We start from the raw sequence: 24501 nt of genomic DNA, 5'->3' as shown, positions 1-24501 counted from the left end.
TGAAAAACCTCAGCGTGAGACCCTGGAGAGCCAGTCTGAGTAGACAATACTGACTTTGATGGACCAAGGGTCTAACTCAGTATAAGGCAGCTTCATATGTCCATAGACTACAATCTACCAGAGATAGGGGCCTTCTTGGTATCAGCCCCCTACTGGTGGAACCAGCTACCGGAGGACATGAGGGCCTTGCAGGATCTCACGTGTTCCAGAAGGCCTGTAAAACCACACTCCGGTTGGCCTTTAACTGATCTAGAGTTACTGTTATTGTGGGAGGAAATGTAAGAACACTGAAGCCATCGGAAGCGAAACAACAACATATGATATCAGCACCAGATTGTTTTAATGACTATTTAATTATTGCATTTTAAATTGTCATATTAATGTCATGCACTTTTTAAACTGGTTGTTTTTTATTTTATTGTTGTGAGGGCGGGATATAAATCAAATCAAATAAAAATAAAATAAAAATACCCAAAAGAGTGGAGATTGGGGCGGGGGGGTCAGCCGGAAGACCCAGCTTCTTGGGACCCAGACTTGTTATGTGGCTTTACAGAAAAGGGGTGAAAAATGAGATACAGCCGAAAGAATAACCAGGCCACCCATGGTAGGTGTGGACCACTCCCAATTGTTAATGAGCAGGGAGATAAAGCCAAACATTAAGAGTGTCTATTGACCTGCAAAGAGGTACAATTGCTTTTCTGCCGTGAGCTAACCATCCCAAGTCCCTGTTGAGTCCAAGAGTCAAATCTGTAGAAAACACTCCCTCAGCCACAGCCACCAATTCAACATTTATTTAGATCAGGGCCCCCCCAACCCTTCTGAGTCTGTGCGCACCTTTGGAATTCTGACATTCTGTGGTGGGTGCAGACACAAAATGGCCGTCACCAAATGGCTTCCACAGGAGGCGGAGCCAGCCACAAAACGGCTGCCACCGATTACCTTCAGTCACACAGTAAGATCATCGTGCTGTGGTGGTGGATGCTATCAAAGCAGTGTTTCACAAAACTCTGCTCAGCCAATCAAACCTCCCTCCAGTGGCCAATCAGAAGCCTTGCAGGGCAGAAGTCCAAACTCTTGATGTGTGCTGGGAGAGCTGCTGGTGCACTCCATGGTGCCCACAGGTACCGCGTTGGGGTGGGGACCCTGCTTTAGACAGATTCCTTTTCTGTAGCTACATCCCTGAAATTATGGGCTGGGAGGTGGTTAGGAAGGAGCTCTTGATCCAATTTACAACCACTTACATTTCCCAAAAAACAATCAACCGAGGGATGGACAGCCAGCTCGCATGACAGAGGCCCACCAGCAGGCCAGAATTACATAGATCAGCATCATAAACTGGAACTGAGTAGCAGACAGACCACCTATAGCAGCTTTCAGTGTATTGTGTTCAGTTTTGGGCACCACATTTTAAGAAGGATATAGACATTTTAAGAAGGAACGTGTCCAGAGGAGGGCAACGAAGATGGTGAGGGGTCTGGACACCAAGTCCTATGAGGAAAGGTTGAAAGAGCTGGGGATGTTTAGCCTGGAGAGGAGGCGGCTGAGAGGTGATAGGATCACCATCTTCAAGTCCCTGAAGGGCTGTCATCTAGAGGAGGGTGTGGAATTGTTTTCTTTGGCCCTGGAAGGTAGGACCAGAACCAACGGGTTGAAATTAAATCAAAAGAGTTTCCGGCTCAACATTAGGAAGAACTTCCTGACCATTAGAGCAGTTCCTCAGTGGAACAGGCTTCCTCGGGAGGTGGTGGGCTCTCCTTCCTTGGAGGTTTTTAAGGAGAGGCTAGATGGCCATCTGACAGCAATGAGGATCCTGTGAATTTAGGGGGAGGGGTTTGTGAGTTTCCTGCATTGTGCAGGAGGTTGGACTAGATGAGCCTGGAGGTCCCTTCCCACTCTATGATTCTATGATTCATTATGTCCTCACAGGCCACCATTTGCAAACATGTAGCTTCAAATCCTGGTGGTCATGAGCACAAGTGAAGGAAGAAAAAGCCAATGGGCTGCATTCTAGAGAGGTCAAAGAACTCATGCTGGAGACCCTTCCTTACCAGCTCCCTGGATGCCCTGGAAACCCTCCACCCAGGGCTAGGGCAAGGGATACTCAACAACAGCAGTTTGCAGTTAGGAAACAGAATTAGTCAAAACCTATTCATTTATTCCTGCAGCCCACCTTTCTCACAGACTCCAGGAGAGTGACAAACTATAACAAGCAATTCAGTCAGACAGTGTAAGGCATTCAACAGACAATGCAAAAAGACTTGCATTACAGAATTAGGAAACAATGCATATTGGGGGTGGGGGGGTAGTTTAAAGCATGCCTTGCCAGTTTGAGAGCCAGTATGGTGTAGTGGTTAAGTGTGCGGACTCTTATCTGGGAGAACCGGGTTTGATTCCCCACTCCTCCACTTGCACCTGCTGGAATGGCCTTGGGTCAGCCAGAGCTCTGGCAGAGCTGTCCTTGAAAGGGTAGCTTCTGGGAGAGCCCTCTCCAGCCCCACCCACCTCACAGGGTGTCTGTTGTGAGGGAGGGAGGTAAAGGAGATTGTGAGCCACTCTGAGACTCTTCGGAGTGGAGGACGGGCTATAAATCCAATATCTTCTTCTTCTTCATAAATGGTGCAGAGAACAGACTGCAAAGGTAGAAAACAGTGCAGTAAAACCATGGTGAGACCACCAGTAAACACTGCAATAGCCTGCAATCCTATTCCCTCCTAGACTGTTCATGGCCTCCTGAACATTTCAGTAGTAGTAGAAGAAGAGGAGGAGGAGACGACTGGGGGCTTCCTGGTCTCCCTCAGCCAGCCAGGTTCACAAGACACAAGGCACAACAGGGAATATAGGCGTATGGGCAGTTGCTAATCCTCAGAAACCTTTGCTCAGATGAGAAAGCCACAATGGCAGAACACAGCTAGAGAGGTGCTCCTGCAAGTTATGGGAGTTCAGGCTCATGAAGAGCTTCGCAAGTGATAACGGATGACGTGAATTGAAGAAGTGTGCCCACACATGAAAGCTTTGTTGGCCTTAAAGGCGCCGCTGGACTCGGACTTTGAAGTGAACCAGGTAGCAGCGTGGCCACCAATGGCGTGACTGCGGAATGTACACAACATGGATGCTCCCCCTGGCTTTGGGCAGGAACCAAGCTGTGGCATTCTGCAGCAACTGGAATTCCAGGGCTGCCTTGGAGGGCAGGCCCATGTTCTAAGTCCAGTCCTAAGATTAGTGGGCATGAATCCAGACCAAGGCAGGGAGCCCTCTTCCAGGCTGAAGGAAGGTGGACCAAGGCTCTTGACCAGGGCCTGTTTTGCAGCAGGACCCCTTTGCATATTAGGCCACACAGCCCAGATGCAGCCAACTCTCTCTTAGCACAGCCTAGTGCCGAGCATGTTAGCAAGGGTCAGCTGAACCCCATGAAAAGCGGAAATCGCCGTGCCCTCCCGTCAAGCCTTCCCAAGCCGCATCGCCCCCATCTTCTCAGGATTCCGCTTCAGCTTGTTCGCCCTCAGCCCTTTCACAGCAGCAGACAAGCGCTGGCTCTGGACCTCTGCAGCATCACTGCAGGATTTGGAATATCAGACCGGGTCTTGTCAGCCTACTCTGAAGGATCAATGATTTCTCCTAAGGTCAAAGGGGATGCGGAATGACGGAGCCCAGGGGATCCCTCCAGGACAGGCCCCGTGTTGGACAACTGGCCTCCAACAGCAACTCTCTGAGCTGGGTCCATATGGAATGATTTAAACCACTTCAGAGACCACTTCCCTCAATCTCTCTGCCTCCAAACGCCTCAAAAAGACGACACGGTCACAGTACCAGAGGCTGCTGATAAATCCAGTAAGAGCAACAAAGACGTACAGCTCTTGTCTACATTTAAATGGAGATAATCAACTGAAGTCACCAGCACCGCCAGCGTCCCATAGCCTGTCCTAAAACCAGACTGAAAGGGGTCTAGAGCAGATGAATCATCCAGAAGATCTGGTGTTGTTCTGTAACTGCTCTCTTTATCATCTTTCCCCAAAAAAGGTAAAATTGGAGGCTGGGTGATAAATGGCCACATAACTCTTGTATAGAGATGGTTCTTAAAGTGACTGCCGAGTTTAGCGACTTAGGAACAGTGCCACAAGTCAGTGGTTGACTTACGAGGGACACCCAGGGCTCATTGATAAGATCCTTACAAGATTCCAGAAAGCAGGATGGGTCAGGATCCAGACCACAAGCGGGAGTCTCCACAGCTCCTAAGAGCCTGCTCGGTATCTCTCACAGTAACCAGACCAAGGTGAACCACAAACAGACCAGATGGTAGAATCGTCCAGTGACACTTTAAGACCAGCAGAGTTTAATTCTGGGTATATTGCTTCAGATCAACATGGCAACCCACCTGGACCAGATGGTGTATTTGACATTTCTTGTATTTCTGCTATATTACAATGAGCTTCCAACTGAGAATACTTCCAACTGAGAATTTTCCCACCAAAAAAACTTTGCAGAAGCATCACAACTAAATCACGAGTTCCTGTCAGTTTAAAGGCTCAGATTTTGGCGTCAACAAGTGCTGGAATATCTTGAACGGCTGAGCTGAGGCCACCACAGCAGCCAAGGAGGACTTCCGCCCCGTCATCGCTCCCTCAAGAGATCCTCCAATGGGCTCTCACACTCACTGCTGGATTCCATTGGGAGTTCTCTGCCAATCCCCTCCCAGATGTCTCTTGGCCAAGAGCCAGGTGGGGCTACCCAGAAAGGCTTCTGGTTGGCTGTGCACATTTTTAAAAATACTGCTTTGGCAGCAGTTGCCACTACAGCACCAGGCTATTCACTGTGTGGCCGAAGAAAAGCTGTGGCCATTTCTGGATGCACCCACTATAGCATGCTAGAATTCCACAGGCTGGGAACGGTTGGCTGGGGGCCCCCATATCAGATATTTCTGGCACTACCACTAATAAGGAGATACAGAGGCTGTTTCAATTTCTTTTTTTTTAAAAAAGGAGAAGGCAAGGCTAACCTTTTCTCACAACCATGCCTTGACATTGCAAGAACATTTTCCGAAGGGCTGAACTGCCCTCCCCAACACCCTTTCTCCCTTTTAGGGTTTTGGGTTTTTTCCCCCAGAGGAAGTGAACAGGATCTCTGCTCTGTAGGGCTGCTGGCATGGAGGCCAACCGCCCTCTCGGAGGACATGAGTGCGAGGGTCACAGAATATATTGTGGGGCCAACCAAGTGAAATTGCAGCAGAACACAAGGCATTGCTCTTGTCATTTAAGATGGAAAGTAGACTGAGCCTCCCTTAATCACAAAACGGGAAGGCTTTATGAGCACAGCTTACAACCAGCCAGTTATTGCTTGCCGGCCCACCTGACGTTCTGAACCGAAAGGTCATTGTGTTGCCAAAATCAACTATGAAAATTAAATTTCATATAGGGCAATTGTCTGTAATTTATTCCAATGTAGAGTATGGATTTCGGATATAAAGACCTTGGGTGTTTGGGTTTGGTGGAAAGTTGCGTCATTTCACAGCCTTGGGGTCTTCAAAGTAAGAGATGTTTAGAGGTGGGTCAACCAAGGCTGCTGGGCTAGCCTGTCTGCAGCAGGAGCAAAGAGCGAGAATCCAGTGGTGCGGTCACACTCACCATAAAATCCATCTGCAACGCGCCTCTATTATAATCCGCACAACCAACAGCCAGGCTCCCGTTCTATCCCATGTGGGTCACGTCACTGGTTGATCAGAGCGCTCTACCTGACCTCATGACACGTCAATCCGCATTAGCGCAGGCGCAGTGATGCCCGCTATCTGCAGGGGCGCAGTGATATCACTTGCAGGGGGCTTTGGGCGGGAAGCGGTGGTGCACTTCCGACGAGTCGCCAATGATGGAGCGTTCAAACAGAGACTCTGAAGCATGATGAGCACTTAATCAGCATGCTGGTATGGAGTTTTAACAACTTGACTGTTTGCTTATAGGGCTTGCTGTCGGTTGCAATGGAAATTGTGCCTTTGTTTTAATCTGCTTCCTTTTGTCATAAATTGTTGTTGGACTTTCACTGAAGACTGAAGTGTGGAACAGCATTATTTGCAAGCACCATTCCCCCCTTGGAACTGAACCCTAGATCAGAAGTGGTGGACTTTTGAAGGAACAGCCTCTATGTAGTCAAAATAGACTGGATTTTGTTAGCCTGGAATGCTGAGCAGTTGCAATTGCAGAAGGAAAGGAACCATACAGCCATTCAGGCCAGGGCCAGATATGAAGAAAAACTTGGAAAGGAACATCGCTCCTGACATAACCACATAGTAGGAAACCGTTACCAGTGTGAGGCGGTTTGGATCGAAACAAAACTTAAAAGCTGTTCCTCTTCTTGTAAAGTAGGGAGAGGATACCGAGCTTCCCTTTGAAGCCTGACCACGGGCCTCCTGGAATTCACGGAGAGGAGGACTGTGGTGGCATCCCCCTCCCCCACCTTTCCCCGGCTCTGAAGCCGCCCGCCTCTGCTTAAAGCTTTCATTCTCTTCAGAAAAGCTCCAGGCAAAATTCCACCCTTAGATCTGCACAATGGATCAGAGGAGAGTGCAGAGAACTTGTTCAGCTCTTCCTTACAGCCGCTTTCCTGGGAGAGACACGGAGCGGCTGAAAAGGCTCCAGAAGTCAAAATGAGGGGCAGAGTCAGCAGTTCCTGTGGCGTCCCCTCCAGCCAAGTAGAAACGGAGGGGAGCAGGTGTGGCAGGCCAAGCGTTTCATGGTCCTGCCTTCAATGCAGAATATCAGATCTCAGTCAGAATAGCAGGTAAGGATGATCAGGCAATAATCCTTCCTTCTGCAGTCCTGTCTGGCAGGAAGACCAAAGCTCTCCAATCCCCGCTCAGCCTCTCTGCCTTGGAGTTATGAACAGCTGCACTCACCTCCAGGGTGGGAGCAGAACTGAAACAAAAATGGCAAGAAGTTTGTGCTGTGAAAAGTGGCACAGAACTGGCATAAATGTGCCCTGAGCTGATGCACCTGTCGGGTTCCAAAATGAGTTTGCCCCACCAAAAAGAGAGCTAAACTCAGGTGCTCAGCGGTAGAGCATCTGCTTGGTAAGCAGAAGGTCCCAGGTTCAATCCCTGGGATCTCCAACTAAAAAAAGTCCAGGCAAATAGGCATGAAAAACCTCAGCTTGAGACCCTGGAGAGCCGCTGCCAGTCTGAGTAGACAATGCTGACTTTGATGGACCCAGGGGGGTCTGATTCAGTAGAAGGCAGCTTCGTACGTTCATAATCCATTCAGTCCTTGGCGTGACTTGCTTCCCACTGCTGATCCGTCAAGGATCGAACCCCCAGCCATCCCAACAACGTTTGCATCTGAAGCACGTTAACTGCACTTCTTTTCCCCCTTCTTCCTTTTTTGGTAAGATCCTGCACGGGAAGACGGCCACCGGTACTCTCACCAAGAAAAGCGTGGTTTTTGTGATAGGCAAACCCAGCCGCAGCCGCCTTCGGTTTTCTCCCCTCCAAGTCAGACTGGCTCATTTTAATTTTAATAACTAAATGAGAAGGAGAGAAGCCTTTTGAAGACTGTGCGCTGGTCAAAGATTAATGAGTAACCCTTGGAGGCTGCATCACTGGGTGCCATGGTAACAATAGAGGATCAAAATCTTATTAGTATGCCTAGCAGCTATACAAATGAGAGGGCTCACTTCTCCCAGAGAAAGGGAGACCACAAAAGACTACATCATAGAAAGGAACAAGACCACGGAGCTTCCCAAATAATTTATTTATTCTGTTCCCAAAGAAGTTGATGTTGTTGCTGCTGCTATTATTATACCCAAATAATGTATCTATTTGAAAATTTCTATTTTGTTAGTGGCACAAGGCAGTTTGAGCTATTTGTATTTTACTTTATTGTTTTAATGATGTGTGTTTGGAGTGTCTGTGTGTTAGTCCAATGGTTTTGAAATGTGTCTTTATCATGTCCCTCAGGACCCAAATTACCTGTGCAATGATTTCTAACAAGTTTGGGCCTGTGGGCACCTCTGGAATCCTGACACTCTCTGGTGGGAGCAACCACCTAAAATGGCTGCCATAGAAGACAGAGCCTGTCACAAAATGGCCACCACGGCTTGCTTTCAGTCACACAGTGAAAAACCTTGTGCTTCGGGGGCAGTTTTTAAAAATCTATGCATCCAATCCCCAGTGGTCAATAGCTCCCCCCCCCGGCCCGGCCCACTTTATAAAAACACGTAGGGAGCACCAGGAAAGGTGTTAGTGGGCACTGTGGCACCCACAGCTACGATGGTAGGGGACTTCTGCCTTCAGCTTTTGCTTCACAAATGTGCATGGGAATCAGTTTACCTAAGATTAGCTGTGGTCAGGACACACAAGCTGAACAGACCCTTCCAGGGAGATGGCGTAACTCACTTTCCGGCCTGCTGCCTGAAAGCGACAGAAACGGTTTTCTTTGGAGATGGAGCATCTCCTAGGGTTGCCAACTCCGAGTGAGGGAACTTCTGGCAATATGAAGGTGGAGCTTGAGGCAGGACCTCCGTGAGGCAGAATGCTGCAGAGTCCAACCACTGGAGCAGCCATGATTTTCTCCAGGACTGATCTCTGTAGTGTGGAGATTGGTTGTGATTCTGGGAGACTCAGGGGGGCCATGCAACTGCCTCTGCAGTTCAAACACCTGACCTTCTGCCAGGCAGTGAAGCAGCGTGGATATTTTTAAACAGCAAGTTCACTAGAAAAGAAATCTTGTTAAGCTGAGCTTCTGCCTGAAACGCTTAAAAATTTCCTGTTTGAGCCATACGTGACCTCACTCCTGGACATGCTGTGGTTGGCTCCACCTCTTGGGGTGGCCATGACGTCACTCTTCCCACCTCTTGCGGCAGCCATTTTGTGGTTGTGCCTGCCCCTGGTGTCAGGATCCCCAAGGTGCCCCCTGCAGGCTCAGAAAATATAACAGAGTGGGTTCCACGCATGGAAGAGGCAAGCTGGTAGTGAAACATCAGCTCTTTATTGATTCATAGTAAGGCTGAGCATAAGACTGCTGACTGGGCCCACAGGGCCAACTATATACACACCCGTGTTCCCATGCAAGCGTTTGATTGGTCCATTCAAACCAGCAGGGGGCCCATGATTGGAGCAGGGCAGCAGGGCTTTGGATCCTCCTGCCCATCGTTCCCAAGTCCCCAAGCTCTGACCGTCTGGCTCCAATGAGCGCGCCAGGAACATGCATTCAGTTCTCACTTGAGTCTGCATACATTACAGACGGGAGACCAATCTGGCATAAGAACATAAGAGAGCCAGTTTGGTGTAGTGGTTAAGTGTGCGGACTCTTATCTGGGAGAACCGGGTTTGATTCCCCACTCCTCCCCTTGCAGCTGCTGGAATGGCCTTGGGTCAGCCAGAGCTCTCTTATCTGAGAGAACCAGGTTTGATTCCCCACTCCTCCACTTGCAGCTGCTGGAATGGCCTTGGGTCAGCCAGAGCTCTCTTATCTGGGAGAACCGGGTTTGATTCCCCACTCCTCCACTTGCAGCTGCTGGAATGGCCTTGGGTCAGCCAGAGCTCTTGCAGGAGTTGTCCTTGAAAGGGCAGCTGCTGTAAGAGCTCTCTCAGCCCCACTCACCTCACAGGATGTCTGTTGTGGGGGGAGAAGACATAGGAGATTGTGAGCCGCTCTGAGACTCTGAGATTCAAAATGGAGGGCAGGATATAAATCCAATATCATCAACATAAGAGAAGCCATGTTGGATCAGGTCAATGGCCCATCCAGTCCAACACTGTGTCACACGGTGGCCAAAAAAATTATATGTATACACACACACATATATATATATACACTGTGGCTAATAGCCACTGATGGACCTCTGCTCCATATCCAATCCCCTCTTAAAGCTGGTTATGCTTGCAGCCGCCACCACCTCCTGTGGCAGTGAACTCCACGTGTTAATCACCCTTTGGGTGAAGAAGGACTTCCTTTTATTCATTTTAACCCGACTGCTCAGCAATTTCATCGAATGTCCACGAGTTCTTGTACTGTGAGAAAGGGAGAAAAGGACTTCTTTCTCTACTTTCTCCATCCCATGCATAATCTTGTAAACCTCTATCATGTCACCCTGCAGTCAACATTTCTCCAAGCTAAAGAGCCCCAAGCATTTTAACCTTTCTTCATAGGGAAAGTGTTCCAACCCTTTAATTGCCCTTTTCTGGAATTTTTCCAATGTTATAATATCCTTTTTGAGGTGAGGTGACCAGAATTGCACACAGTATTCCAAATGAATACTGCAGCATTTGGTTGCAGTTAGTCCAGTCTTATTTTGTGGCCTCAGTGACTGTTCAGGGCCAATGGAATCAACGGGCTGGATGAAGCAACACGCCCTCTGCATACGACTGCTCAGGCCCTTGGCGCAGACCGATGGGATCTTGCTTCTTCAGGGCACTGACCTGCTAACAATCGAACAACTGTCCAGTTCTGCTTCTTTGCCCTTCCTTTGAAATGCAAATCTCTTCTGCGACCAGAGACTAGTGAACGAGGGAAGATAACAAGCTCGGATCCTTCTTCCTCCAACTCCCTCGCCCCATCACTGATATCCGGGATTTTTCTGTTCTGTAGAGGCCGAGGAAATGTGATGTTTGCATTTGCGTGTGTCATGTACAGTGCAAAGGAAAGGTGTTCAGACCGACACAATTATACCTTCTAAGTAGTAAATAACGTAGTTTGGGATACTAGTTTGGCTGCGCATCGGGTAGCCTCTGTGGCCTGACCATCAGGTTGTTACGGAGAGATGCAGCTCACTCTTGTTGTTGGGAAGGCTGACACATGCTTGACAAAGGCCACTGCTTGTAAACCGGAGCCCTCTCCCTCCTGGCCACAACAACCAGAGAGGAAAAAGCTCAGCATCCACTTGGCTAAAATAATAAATCAATTCCTTTCAGAAGGAATCATGACTTGGCCTTCTGGAGAAGGTTCTTATTGGACCTTTCCTCAAAAACTCACTTAACTGAAAGATGACGCAAACAGGGATGGGCCAGAAGCTAACCGGTTATGACAAAACAGCTCTGCGTGACTCATCTCAATCTGGCTTCTGAGGAAGAGGCAGAGTTCTTCGCTTCGGTGGATGGATTTTGCTTACAGACAGATAAGGTGATGCCTCTTCGTCGATTCTATGGGATGTGACACTGTCAGGCAACGGACCTCCCTTTTTAAGTGGTCTTGCAAGTTAAGTGGGAGTTTGTTGTTGAGGGTCTCCCAGTAAGGATGTGTGGAACTTGGCAAGAGCTCTCTGAGGGGAGACATACAAATTCTATGTGGATTCCTTTAATCAGTTTGGGTCACGTCACCATCTTTGGTTTTCTCTGTTCCCCTTAAAATACCAGGAATTCAACTCCTGAATGAGCTCTAGGTCATCTTTCCCAAGGCTCATCTCAGAACATCAGGAAAGATCAGACCATATCTTATATTATCAGTGACATGACTGAATATATTGAACATATGAAGCTACCTTCTACTGAATCAGACCCTCAGTCCATCAAAGTGAGTCTTGTCTACTCAGACTGGCAGCGGCTCTCCAGGGTCTCAAGATGAGGATTTCCATGCCTACTCGCCTGGACCCTTTTTAGTTGGAGATACCGGGGATTGAACCTGGGACCTTCTGCTTAACAAGCAGATGCTCTACCATTGGCCACTGTCCCTCCCCTGGGGATGTCACTGTCAGACAACCGTCCTTCTCAAAAACAAGCTTTAGTGAGAGCTACCCCCTTAGACATGCACTGCCTCTCCCCCAAGTATCCTTTTAGGGTCCCAACCAATGCTTCCTCTAAGCTGTGGAGTCTTGTGAGCAAAAAGTCTACTTTGTGAGTTACTGGCATTCAATTTGTAAGCTACTGCATAAAATTAGTTTGCTCTGGGGCCATTTTTCCTGAGCTTAGACAAATATGTGTGAGCCAGAGGGTAAAAAACTGTGGGCTGGCTCACACTAACTCAGTTTAGAGGGAACCCTGGTCTCTACATGATGTTTCAAGAGATGCATAGGCAATTTATTTACTGTAGGCCAGGCTTGTGCCTCTAGGGACAGTGGGACCACATACTGTAGCAAGAGGATTTAAATGCAAAGGGAGAAGTTAATGTCTGACTTTTGACATCTCAGGTTGTACTTTAGGAAATTAAGTCAATCCATATAGCCTTATGGCTTCATTTGACCATTTAAAGCCCTTGGTGTCCAAACGTCTCACCAATCTTCTTTATGTCTCTCAGTTCTCTTAAACCTCAACCTGACTTGACTGACTTACATCAAAGTACTCTAATCGTTAAACCCTCAGACCCAATATTGACGCAAGTGAGGTTTTTTCCCCTTCTAGAAGTCAGAATGTTTCATTTGTTTCATTTCTCTGAAAATCAGAAACAAAACGTTTCACTTTTGATCAATGCTTTTTCTGTCCTCCTTCCAAACCCAGTGCATACCTCAACTGCTCTCAGCTGCTCTGACTTCTGACCTTCTTGAGCACCAATAATATTCTGAGCTCTCTGACCAGAGTCCCTATAAAAACAACAAACTCTCCCCATGGCAGCTACTCAGCAAACACCGAGACCTGCAGGCCCCAAATCAGTAGAGGCCACACCCCAGAATCTCCTCCAGCATTTCCCAAATGATGAACTTTGCACTAGGGCCTCAGACTTTAATCAAGAGTTGCCTGTAGGGTTGCCACCCTCCAGGTAGAACCTGGAGATCCCCTGCTGTTCCAGTTTATCTCCTGACACCCAAGATCAGTTCCCCTGGAGAAAACGGCTGCTTTGGCGAGTGGGCTCTACGGCAGGATACCTTGCTGAGGTCCCTCCCTTCCCCAAAACCTGCCTCCTCGGGCTCCACCCCTCCACATTTCCAGGTGTTTCACAACCTGGGGCAGGCAACTCAGAACCAGGGGCCATTTTGTAGACAAGCGGGTGATGGAGCCCAGCCACCCCATGCCGGGAGGCCTGTGTGTGTGTGGGGTGGGGGGAGATCTTCTTCCTGCCTTTCTAGCCAAGGCTGGAAATGCAGGACGTAGCCCAGCCACCCCGCAGCAGTCCATGAGGCATGGGTGGCTGCAGAAGCATGAGGAAAGCCCAGCTGGCCCGCACCACTCTGTCACGTTCTCAGGGTGCAGGCGGGCAGGAGCCAAGTCACCAATGCCGAATCACAAACCGGAATCAGAAGTCAATGTCCAAAAGCCAAAAGGTCAGGGTGCCAAGGAAATCAAGCAGGTCAGAATCAGGAAGGAGCATGGATGCAAACCAGAGAATAGACTTGTTGCTTCCACAAGGCAGTGACTCTGCTAGAACTCAGGGCTGAGAGACATCAGCATGCCTCATGTCTTCACTTTGAAAGTTCTTTCCAGAGCCTGCTTCAAACCCTTGAGATGGGCGGAGGAGAGCTTGGAGGAGATTGATCGTCAACTGATGACACTGGTGCCTCAAGAGTGATTGATGGGCCAGCTGCTGTTTGTTCAGCTGAGCAACTGGCAGGCAACTCTTCCAGGTCTGTTAACCCTTCCAGCTCCTCCTCGTCAGGGTTCATGACACTCTCCAACAGTCAGAGAGGTGGGCTGCAGGAGGATTGGGGGCCTGCAAGGGCTGGAGCTTCCGGAGCACTGCTCCGGTGAGCTCTGCCTCAAACTGAGGCCTGCTCGGAACGGATGTGATGCTAGAGAGAGCATTCTCTGAAGCTGCCATATTCTTCAAGGAAACTGATCTCTGTAGTTTGGAGATCAGCTGAAATTCTAGGAGACCTCCAGCCACAACCAGATGTCATGACTCTATGGTTTCTTACTCAAAGTTGTTTCATAGGCTTAGCAACTTCTGTAAAGAAGAATCACCAGCTACTCTAAGGCCAAGGTAATGGTTTTAGGAAAGAAGTCTTGTAAGTTCCAGTGGCATAAAGAGAATAGTAGATCATTGGAGCAGTTGCAAGTACCTCAGAGTGATGTTCTCTGACACCCTTTCCTTGGAAGGCCCATTTGGTGATAGCAGAGCCTTCAGTCCAGGGGTCGCTTTGTAGAAAAATAGATGGTGGAGCTCATCCAGGGATTGTTACGCAGCTGCACCTTCTATTCAATGGACAAGATGGGGAGGGGGAAGAGGAACCCTCAGAAAGGTTCAGGAGCTGTGCTCCTGTGAGCTCCCACTGAATCCAAGGCCTGCTTCAGTCACCACGAAGCTGACCAGGGCTGGTCTTAATCTCTACCATTCAGAAGGTGGCTTTCTGGCAGATCCTGCCTTGAAACTGTTCCAAAGCAAAGTTATTGCTCAGTTTCTGTACGAGGCTGAGATGAGAGGCAGAGTCAACAGCTCAGTCACGAGTTTGAAAATAAAGGGAATTTTTAAGGAGACTTTAAAGAGAACTTTGCCTCAAGGTACAGCAGCTGCCTTGATGCAGGCCAACTTTGGTTTATCCTCCATTAGCATTTGAGCCCATGCTGCTTTAGCAGACTACGGGAGAAAGCTGAAGAATTTTCCATCTATAGAGGCTGTCTTTTACCCAGCTGCAGAACGATGCTACCCAACTGCAGGTTATCATAGGACTTTCTGGAGCTACCTGGTATCAGTCGACTCCTAGGATCTCACTTTGGGTGGCTCTAAAACTTGTGACTAGATTTTGAATGTAGGTGCTGCTGATGACAGACTCGTTTTTATCAGCTCTGGGTTTCCCCACTGGTTTAAACTGCTTAAGTAGAACCACCCCAGAGCTTTTTACTTGTCTTGCATCACCTTCCATAAACTCAGAGAAGCCTTTACTGCCTTCTGTTTTCAAAGAACGTTCATTTTGGGGTACCACAATTTAAGGGACACAGGCAAGCTGGAACGTGTCCAGAGGAGGGCGATGAAGATGGGGAGGGGTCTGGAGATCAAGTCCTATGAGGAAAGGCTGAAGGAGCTGGGCGTGTTTAGCCTGGAGAGGAGGCGTCTGAGAGGTGATAGGATCACCATCTTCAAATACTTGAAGGGCTGTCATATAAAGAATGGTGCAGAATTGTTTTCTGTTGCCCCAGAAGGTCAGACCAGAACCAACAGGTTGAAATTAAATCCAAAGAGTTTTTGACTAAACATTAGAAAAAAACTTCCTGACAGAGCAGTTCCTCGGTGGAAGAGGCTTCCTCCTTGGGAGGTGGTGGGCTCTCCTACCTTGGAGGTTTTCAAACAGAAGCTAGATGGCCCTCTGACAGCAATGCAGATCCTGTGAACTTAGGCAGATCTTGAATAGGAGGGCAGGAAGGGTCGCATCAGTGCTTAGTTCTCATGGGCCTTTCTTACACACACAGGGAAATGCTTTTAGCTACTTTGGGGTCAGGCAGCAATTTTTCTCCAGGTCAGTTTTGCCAGAGATCTTGGAGAGGGTTTTGGGGTTTTTTGGCCATCTTCTGGACATGGAGCAAGTGTTCCTGAGGGTGTGGGGAGTACTTGTGAATTTCCTGCATTTTCAGGGGGTTAGACTAGATGGCTCAAGAGCTCCCTTCCAACTCTGCGATTCTATGAATGTCAACCGCTGCATTGAAACTAGTCTCTCCAGGGGTGTGTATTTGTGGAGCTCTGGGACTGGAGCCCCTCCCCTCCCCCCATCCTGCTCTACCATCTCTTTTCGGCTACCAGGTCCAAGTTCCTTGCAACCCTTTGAGCCAGCCCAGCCCTGAACTCCACCTGCCTTCTTTCAGATTATGACCTATGAGGCTTTAGTATGCGCTGGCTGCGACGGAACTCCAAACAGAAATTTTGCCTGACATGTAATACACTGCAATTTATGTTATGTTTTGGCCCTGGGAATTTTTAACATCATTCTCTACTCTGTTGTGGTTTTATTTATCACTGCCCGGGCAGCTGTTTTTGTGCTGCGTAATGGTCTCTGGCCATAGCCAATAAATGTTACGTACTTTAAACAATTGAGCTGGATGAAATTCAGCTGATGCGAGGCTGGCAGAGAAAGAAACCTTTGCTGTCACCACCGCCTCCGCACAGGCCTGCTGCTAATGGACTCTGTGGCTGACTTTGTCTGACTCATCCCAAGTTTTCCATCAATGACACTCACGTCATCTCTGCACCTCCTCCATATTCCCCCAGCTCCCTGGGAAACCACACGGCTGGGGGGGCTACTAGAGCATGGAAGAGGAAACTGAGGAAGAACTAGGGTCACCAGATCTGACTCAAGAAATCTCAGGGGGCTTTGGGGGTGGAGCCAGGAGCAAGGGTGTGACAAGCACGATTGCGCTTGGAAGGGAATTCTGGCAATCGCACTTAAAGGGACCACATGTTTTTAAAATGCCTTCCCTCCAATTGGAAATAATGAGGGATAGGGGCACCTTCTTTGGGGGCTCATAAAATTGAACCTCCTGGTCCCACCTTTTTGAAACTTGGAGGGTGTTCTAAGGAGAGGCACATGATGCTATGCTGAAAATTTGGTGCCTCTACCTCAAAGAACAGGGGCCTCCCTCAAGCCCCAGATACCCATGGATCAATTCTCCACTATACCCTATGGGAATCAGTCTCCATAGGGAATAATGGAGTGCCCAGCAGACATTTCCCTCCCTCCCCCTGCTTTCTGATGACCCTGTTTATGGCCTCAGTTGGCCCATCATTGCAGCGAATTCGCCAGAGAGGCTCTCAAAATCCCCCAGAGCCACCTGGAAACTAACAGAAAGCCTTCACCTCAAATCACTAACCTGTTTGAATTTGTTCACCACCCCCACAAAGCAGATGGGGCAAGTCCAACTGCAGCTTCAGAACAGAGCAATCTGAACCCAGCAAGGGCCTAACCCTCAGCCCCTGGAGCAGATCTCTCTCCAGCACACCACTTGGGACGGAACGGAAGGTCCAGAATCGATTCTGCTCCATGTCGTGGGCCCATCACAGTGTCAGACAGACCCTGGTTGTCATGATGGCCAGTAAGTTTTGAGCTTGACTGACCAGGCAGCCTCAACGTGTCGATGGAAGTCCCCGAGGAAGATCATCTTGGGCATCCTCAGCACCAAATCTAGATCGCTTCTGTCCACTCTGCTGGAAAACTACATCGATAGTAAACCTACCCCATGGGCCCAGCTCAATGAATATACAATTGAAATTTGCCTCTGTCTGCACCAATGAAGAGAGGCTCACGGAAAATAATATCTCTCCACCACCTGCCCCACCACCCCCCAGTCAACGTTCCCTCTAAGCTGTGGGGTTTTGTGAGCAAAAATTCTACTTGGTGCGCTACTGGCATTAAAGTTCTGAATGAGCAATTTGGCTACTGCATCAATTGAGCTAAGACAGAAATGTGTGAGCCGGAGGCTAAAGAACTGTGAGCTCACTCACACTAACTCAGCTTAGAGGGAACGCCTCCAGTGTATCTTTGGTGGAGCTCCTTATACCCAGCCCCTTGTGCCTTCTTACACCATCAGGCCCATCCAGCCAAATTGCAGTCAAACCAGCCAGATTGACCTGTTCCTCTTACAGCAGATCAGATACAGAAATCTTGTTTTTCACAGCAGTGCTGCACAACACCATGACCAGCGTGGATCTACAAAGGAAAGCCACTCTATCCGCATTTCCCCAGATGGGATGGAGACGAGGCGTGCATTGATCACAACCACGTCTTCCTCCTCCTACCACCCACCACACCTGGCCTCCTTGTGTACTCTGTGGACCACAAATGAGCTGACACACCCCTGGTATGAGTAACACAACAAGAGAACCATGGAGGTAGGTAGCAAAAAAATAAAGCACGAAGCTTCAGTGATTACCAGCCTCAGACACTAGAGAAACAATAACAATATTATCAAAAGCTTAGTGTATTCTAGTGTATGCATTAAGTTTCTCCCATTGACTTGAAGTTTGGAGACGTGAATTACTTGGCGTTCATACCCTTGTATCTGAAATTGATTACTTGATGCATGAAGAAGCAATTGTGAAACAAGGCAATAGTACATCCTTGTTGCAATAATTGGACTGTTGGCTGCCTTAAAATTTGAATCTACTCGGACATCAAAGATTTCAGGTTTTCAAGGCTGGTAACGTCATTAGGGTTTGTAGAATCTTTCGGGATCAAGTGCCGTGTTCTACTGGAGAAAGTTTTCCTTCCAGACGTTTCGTTCTCAGCTGCGGAAAACATCCTCAGTGGCGTTGCAGCCGGAGCAAGCGCTCTGACCTTCTTGGCTGCTGTGCATTGACTGTGCATCACTCAATGCACAGCAGCCAAGAAGGTCAGAGCGCCTGCTCCGGCTGCAGCGCCACTGAGGATGTTCTCCGCAGCTGAGAACGAAACGTCTGGAAGGAAAACTTTCTCCAGTAGAACATGGCACTTGATCCCGAAAGATTCTACAAACCCTAATACTTGGACATCACTCATCGTTCTTCCCCAGGCCACATCAGACCTTTCATCAGGGAAACAGCATTGGACTGCCTTTAAAATTGGGCTTGATTTCTGATGGCTACTTCGGGATGTTCTGTTTCCTAAATTATTGAGTTGTGTCTGTGCTTTATGTTACATAGAATACACCAGGGGTGGCCAACGGTAGCTCTCCAGATGTTTTTGCCTACAACTCCCATCAGCCCCAGCCATTGGTCAAGCTGACTGGGGCTGATGGGAGTTGTAGGCAAAAACATCTGGAGAGCTACCACTGGCCACCCCTGGAATACACTAAGCTTTTGATAATATTGTTATTGATAATTAGGCCCAATTAATTGTTGGGCTACATCAGTGTCTTAAATGACTGATTCCTAATTTGCACCTTCCCCTCCCAATACTGGTGGGATGATGCTAGGTGAACTGATATTCTAGGTAGACTGTGTGTGGGGGGGAACCAAATAAAATAAACATTGCAACAAGAAATCACCCACAGTCTTTAAAAAAAAATTAAACACATCTGCCTTGACCTTGTGGTGAACACAGAGACAGAATATGGCAAGATCTGAAATGCTGAATTATATTTGGTTAGATGCACAAGTATGGGGGCTGAAGTTTGCAAAATACAAAATACTGAAAGCAATCAATCTTAGGTCAACACAGCAATAGCCAAAGGGACATTTATCCCCGTGTCTGGGAACCCAGCAGAAAGCGGAAGGTTTCGCTCAACAGCAGAGAGCCGGCCATCAAGAAAAGGCAAAGCAAACATCCCTTTCCCCAGAAGGGATTTGTGCCAGTTGCTTACCTCGGGTGGAAGCAGCAGCCCGAGAGCCAGTCGGTGTGGCCTTCACCTTTCATGATGATGTTGCCATTAGGAAAGGCCCACATTTTCCACAGACGGTCATCGCTGCCCGTGACAACAATGTCTTTCCTTGGGTGCAAAGCCAAGCTGTGAGGAAGAAAAGGGGTCTGCATTAAGGAATGGCGCCAGGATAATGCCATCATTTGTTACATGTGGCACTGCCCTCTGCCCCCGATCCCATTGTCTTGGTTCGCGTCTGTGTGAGACACAGGGCTGTCTGAATAGGCTTACATGGTAGGTAAGAAAAGGTTAAAATGCTTGGGGCTCTTTAGCTTGAAGAAAGGTCGACTGAGGGGTGACATGATTGAGGTTTACAAGATTATGCATGGGATAGAGAAGGTAGAGAAAGAAGTACTTTTCTCCCTTTCTCATAATATGAGAACTCGTGGACATTCAATGAAAATGCTTAGTCCAGTTAGAATGGATAAAAGGAAGTACTTCTTCACCCAAAGGGTGATTAACATGTGGAATTCACTGCCACAGGAGGTGGTGGCAGCTACAAGCATAGACAGCTTCAAGAGGGGATTGGATACACATATGGAGCAGAGGTTCATCAGTGGCTATTAGTCACAGCTTATAGTTGGAACTCTCTGTCCAGGGCAGTGATGCTCTGTATTCTTGGCGCTTGGGGGGGGGGGGGCACAGTGGGAGGGCTTCTAGTGTCCTGGCCCCACTGGTAGACCTCCTGATGGCACCTGGGTTTTTTGGCCATTGTGTGACACAGAGTGTTGGACTGGATGGGCCACTGGCCTGATCCAACATGGCTTCTCTTATGGTCTTATGTGACACAGAGTGTTGGACTGGATGGGCCATTGGCCTGATCCAACATGGTTTCTCTTATGTTCTTATAACACAGAGTGCTGGACTGGAGGGGCCATTGGCCTGATCCAACATGGCTTCTCTTATGTTCTTATGACACAGAGTGTTGGACTGGAGGGGCCACTGCCTGATCCAACATGGCTTCTCTTATGTTTTTATGTCTTTCCCCATGAACATTTGGGTAATGGTTAATGGTGGATTCCATTATTGACTCTTTTATGGTCTTCTTGAATATTCGTTTCCCTATTTCAAGGTGATATTAGTAAAACAGGAAATTCATTCCCACTTAGATCTGGATCAAAAAACCAACCAAGCAAAAAACCAGCCCTTGCCTTTTCTTCAGAATCACTTCAGCCCAACACGTTCCATTGTCCTCAGTATGGTTATATTAATGCAGAATGTTATCAACCCACTGTCTTTCTGTAGGCTTCTTCTTTCTTTTTCTTTTTAATTTTACCACCTATATTATCCAATGTGCTCTGTAATAATCTGCACCAAGCATGGTGGTTAAAAATAACATGGATAGCATATAAAAGAAAATAAGCGCTTGCCACTGGAACATCATGCCGAATGTACAATTCATTGGTTTCTTCCTCCTCTTTTAAAATGTTAATTGCAGTTCTCCTGCATCAGGCTCCAGCCACTCAAGAACAGTACAGCCAGAAGTGAGCAACATTTAATTAGCAGGCAGGCTGGTGACACAAGTATGGTTGAGCTGGCTCTCAAAAAAAAAAGTGGAAACAAACTCATCCCCAAAAGTGCCATGTTTGTAGCAGTAATTAGGTGCCCTTGCCTTCCTTCGGGCGACTCAGCCAACACAAAAAGTTTGCTTCATCTTTGTTCAGAGACTCTAATTATTTCCTGCTCAGAAGAACTCGTAGATTGGAGTGAAAGTAAGTGATGAGAGTATGTCACACGTCATGCGAGCCCCCCCCCCCCTCCTTCAACTCCTCTTTACGCACAACGGTTTCAAAATTAACAGAAATGACTCTTGTCGTTTGGGGTGGTATCTAGTTCATTAATACACCTTCTGCAAAATTAGAAACCGTTTAGCTCTCTTCAGAGCATGAAGGAAATGCAGGCATGTGCAAAAGGAATGTTAAACAGATGTGAAATAGATGAGATTGAGAGAGACAGACTGTAAGGAGAGAAAGGTAAAGGTAGTCCCCTGTGCAAGCACCAACTCTGGGGTGGCGTCGCATCACGACGTTTTCATGGCAGACTTTTTACGGGGTGGCTTGCCATTGCCTTCCCCAGTCATCTCCACTTTCCCCCCAGCAAGCTGGGGACTCCTTTTACTCGGAAGGATGGAAGGCTGAGTCAACCTTGAGCCAGCTACCTGAACCAGCTTCTGCTGGGATTGAACTCAGGCCGTGAGCAGAGAGCTCAGACTACAGTACTGCAGCTCTACCACTCTGCGCCACATGGCTCAAGGAGAGAAAAGGGGTAAGCAAATTTAGAGAGGCTGTTAATAACTTCGTAGTCAATTACAAGTTAGTATGATGATCTTCTGTTCACAGCTATGATACACAACATACCTGTTTGGAACTATGTTCTGGCAGAATCAGCGTGACTTCTAATGGGAAGCAAAAAACGATATGTACACATGACAAATGGCACTGAGTCGCCATGGTGCCTAGGAACTTCATTGTGGCACCTAGTAAGTTCAACAATTATTTTATGGTAGCCTCTCTTGATAATTCTCAGTGGAACTGCAAAGCTTAATAATTCTGAATCAGGACATTCTGCTACATGACAATTGTCCAAAAATTCACAGTGCTCCACTTCACTCCTCCTTAATTCCAGTTTAACTTGGAGAATCCCCTACCCCTGCCCTTCAGCACATAAAAGAGAAAGCCAACCATATCTGTTTTCCCTGGTTATGCTACCAGTAGAGCTCTTTGTTGTTGTTCAATCGCACAGTCATGTCTGACTCTTTGCGACCCCCTGGACAAAGTCACGCCAGGCCCTCCTGTCTTCCACCATCCTCCATTGTAGAAGTAGAGCTCTTACTTCATTGCTAAAATGTTGATGTTTCCAAGATATCCAAAAATCACACTGCAGTCAGTCTACTCACCACTTAGTAACAGCCCTTATGTTGGGGGTTCCCCACTGTTTTTGCGCCTGTGCCCACCTTTGAAATTCTGACACGGAATTTGACATTCTGAGCACAACTGCAAAATGGCTGTCATAGGAAACGGTGCTAAGCACAAAATGGCCACCATGGGAGGTGGAGCCACACATAGAAACACAGAGGAAATCCAAGTGCAAGAGAGAAGAAGGGCAAGTCGCTTTTTTAATAAGCCAGGAAAGAGGAGAAAAAGAATGTGACCGGTACTGGGGAGGCAGCTGCTGCCAAAACAGCGTTGTTTTAATCTGCCCAGCTAACCAAATCTCCAGTGACCAATGAGAAGTCCAGCCAGGCAAGAGCCCTACTTGGCCCCACCCACTTTCTAAATCTACTTGGTGGTAAGCAGAAGGTCCCAGGTTCAATCCCCAGCATGTCCAACAAAAAAGGTTCCAGGCAAGTAGGCATGAAAAACCTCAGCATGAGAACCTGAAGAGCCGCTGCCAGTCTGAGTAGACAAGACTGACTTTGATGGAACCCCCAGAGGGTCTGATTCAGTAGAAGGCAGCTTCATATGTTCATGGGGAGGGACGGTGGCTCAGCGGTAGAGCATCTGCTTGGTAAGCAGAAGGCCCCAGGTTCAATCCCTGGCATCTCCAACAAAAAAGGGTCCAGGCAAGTAGGCGTGGAAAACCTCCGCTTGAGACCCTGGGGAACCGCTGCCAGTCTGAGATGATACTGACTTTGATGGACCCAGGGGGGTCTGATTCAGTATTAGGCAGCTTCATATGTTCATATATGTTCACCACGACGCCCACGAGTTCCACTCTGGGGACCTCTGTGTCAAGCACTGATATTTTGCAATAATCGAGTGTTTGCTCTTTAATCAAAAACTTGTTTTATTGTAAAACTCCACAGCTTGCTCCAAGGACGGATTCCTTGGAAGTAATGGTCTACATAGTATTGAATAGTATCTTATCTGCAAACTTCAAAAGGCAGGGTTATAGATAACTTCAAAAGAATAACATAAAGATGCAAATTGAGTTGAGGGTTCAAAGGCTACTTTCTAGTATCTCTTTTATGGCTATGGAATGTTAGCTAATGACAACATCTCCATTTCTCACACATTCTCTGCGAGCTGATAAGGCATGGCTGTGTGAATCTGGGGGAGAGGCATTCTACACCGTTAATATAAGGTTACTCTAAACATCCTGGGTCAACGACAGCATGTTGCTCTCTAGACCAACTGCAAGGTGAAAAGGAGGAAGAGAGGTCCCATGGACCATGGTAGGCAGGACAACTTTGCCACCAATCAATATGCTAACCATAGAAGACGCCATTGCCTATTACAGCAAGTCAGCAGTAAGAGAGAAAGACCCACAGTGAGATGGATTGGCTCAACCAAGGAAGGCATGGCCTTCAGTTTGCAAGACCTGAGCAAGGCTGTTAATGGCAGGGCATTTTGGGAGTCGTTAATTCATAGGGTTGCAATTCGACAGCAGACACGCCCGCACACATTCAATGAGCCAGTACGACTATCTTGCACAGCTAATAAGACTGCAGCTTCCTTTTTTAAGAATTTATATGCTATGTAGCTGTCAGGATAAATGCATGTTTATCTTACCCACTTTACAGAAATAAAGAACACTTTTGATACAAGCTATTGTTTTAATATGTATTTAGATCTTTAATTCCCCCTGTCCAGTGAAAGAAACAAATCTACTCCCCCCCCCCCACTCTTTCTTTTACTTTGTTCCAAAATATAACACGATATAATTTTGGTGCTCTATTTGGGGAAGGCAGAAGGGCAGAGCCGGGTCTCATCAGGTCTCAGGAGCTTCGCAGGGTCTAGGGCTGCCAGCCCCCAAGTCCCAGAAGGGGGTCCCCCTCCCCACTGCAAACCAGATGGCCAGTGGGGGGGGGACTCTGCTGCACAACATCCCCACAAAAATAGGGTTGCCAGTCTCCAGGTGGGGGCAGGGGATCCCCCGGGTTGGAGGCTCTCCCCCTGCTTCAGGGTCATCAGAAGGTGGGGAGGGGGAGGGAAATGTCTACTGGGAACTCCATTATTCCATTATAATGGAGAATTGATCTGTGGGCATATGGGACTGAGGGGGAGGCTGTTTTTTGAGGTAGAGGCACCAAATTTTCAGCATCGCATCCAATGCCTCTCCCCAAAATACCCTCCAAGTTTCAAAAAGATTGGACCAGGGGGTCCAATTCTATGATCCCCAAAAGAAAGTGTCCCTACCCTTCATTATTTCCAGTGGAGGGAAGGCATTTAAAAGGTGTGCAGTCCCTTTAAATGTGATGGCCAGAACTCCCTAGGGAGTTCAGTTATGCTTGTCCCACCCTTGCTCCTGGCTCCACCCCAACGTCTCCTGGCTCCACCCCCCAAAGATTCCAGATATTTCTTGAAGTTTGACTTGGCAACCCTACACCAAAACGA

General features: G+C 47.9%; 1 protein-coding gene across 1 annotated transcript in view; it reads right to left on the bottom strand.

The window, feature by feature from the left end:
* The window catches only part of SPAG16 (sperm associated antigen 16), a 541355-nt gene that overhangs the window by 259496 nt on the left and 257358 nt on the right, over positions 1-24501 (bottom strand). Inside the window, exon 11 of the mRNA XM_060256914.1 lies at positions 19109-19252. Coding sequence (XP_060112897.1) covers positions 19109-19252 — 144 coding nt within the window. The remainder of the gene's footprint in view (positions 1-19108; positions 19253-24501) is intronic.

This window comes from Heteronotia binoei, chromosome 16, assembly GCF_032191835.1.
Source record: "Heteronotia binoei isolate CCM8104 ecotype False Entrance Well chromosome 16, APGP_CSIRO_Hbin_v1, whole genome shotgun sequence".
Lineage (NCBI taxonomy): Eukaryota > Metazoa > Chordata > Lepidosauria > Squamata > Gekkonidae > Heteronotia > Heteronotia binoei.
The sequence above is the reverse complement of the archived record's forward strand: the minus strand, read 5'-3'. Positions and strand labels throughout refer to the sequence as shown.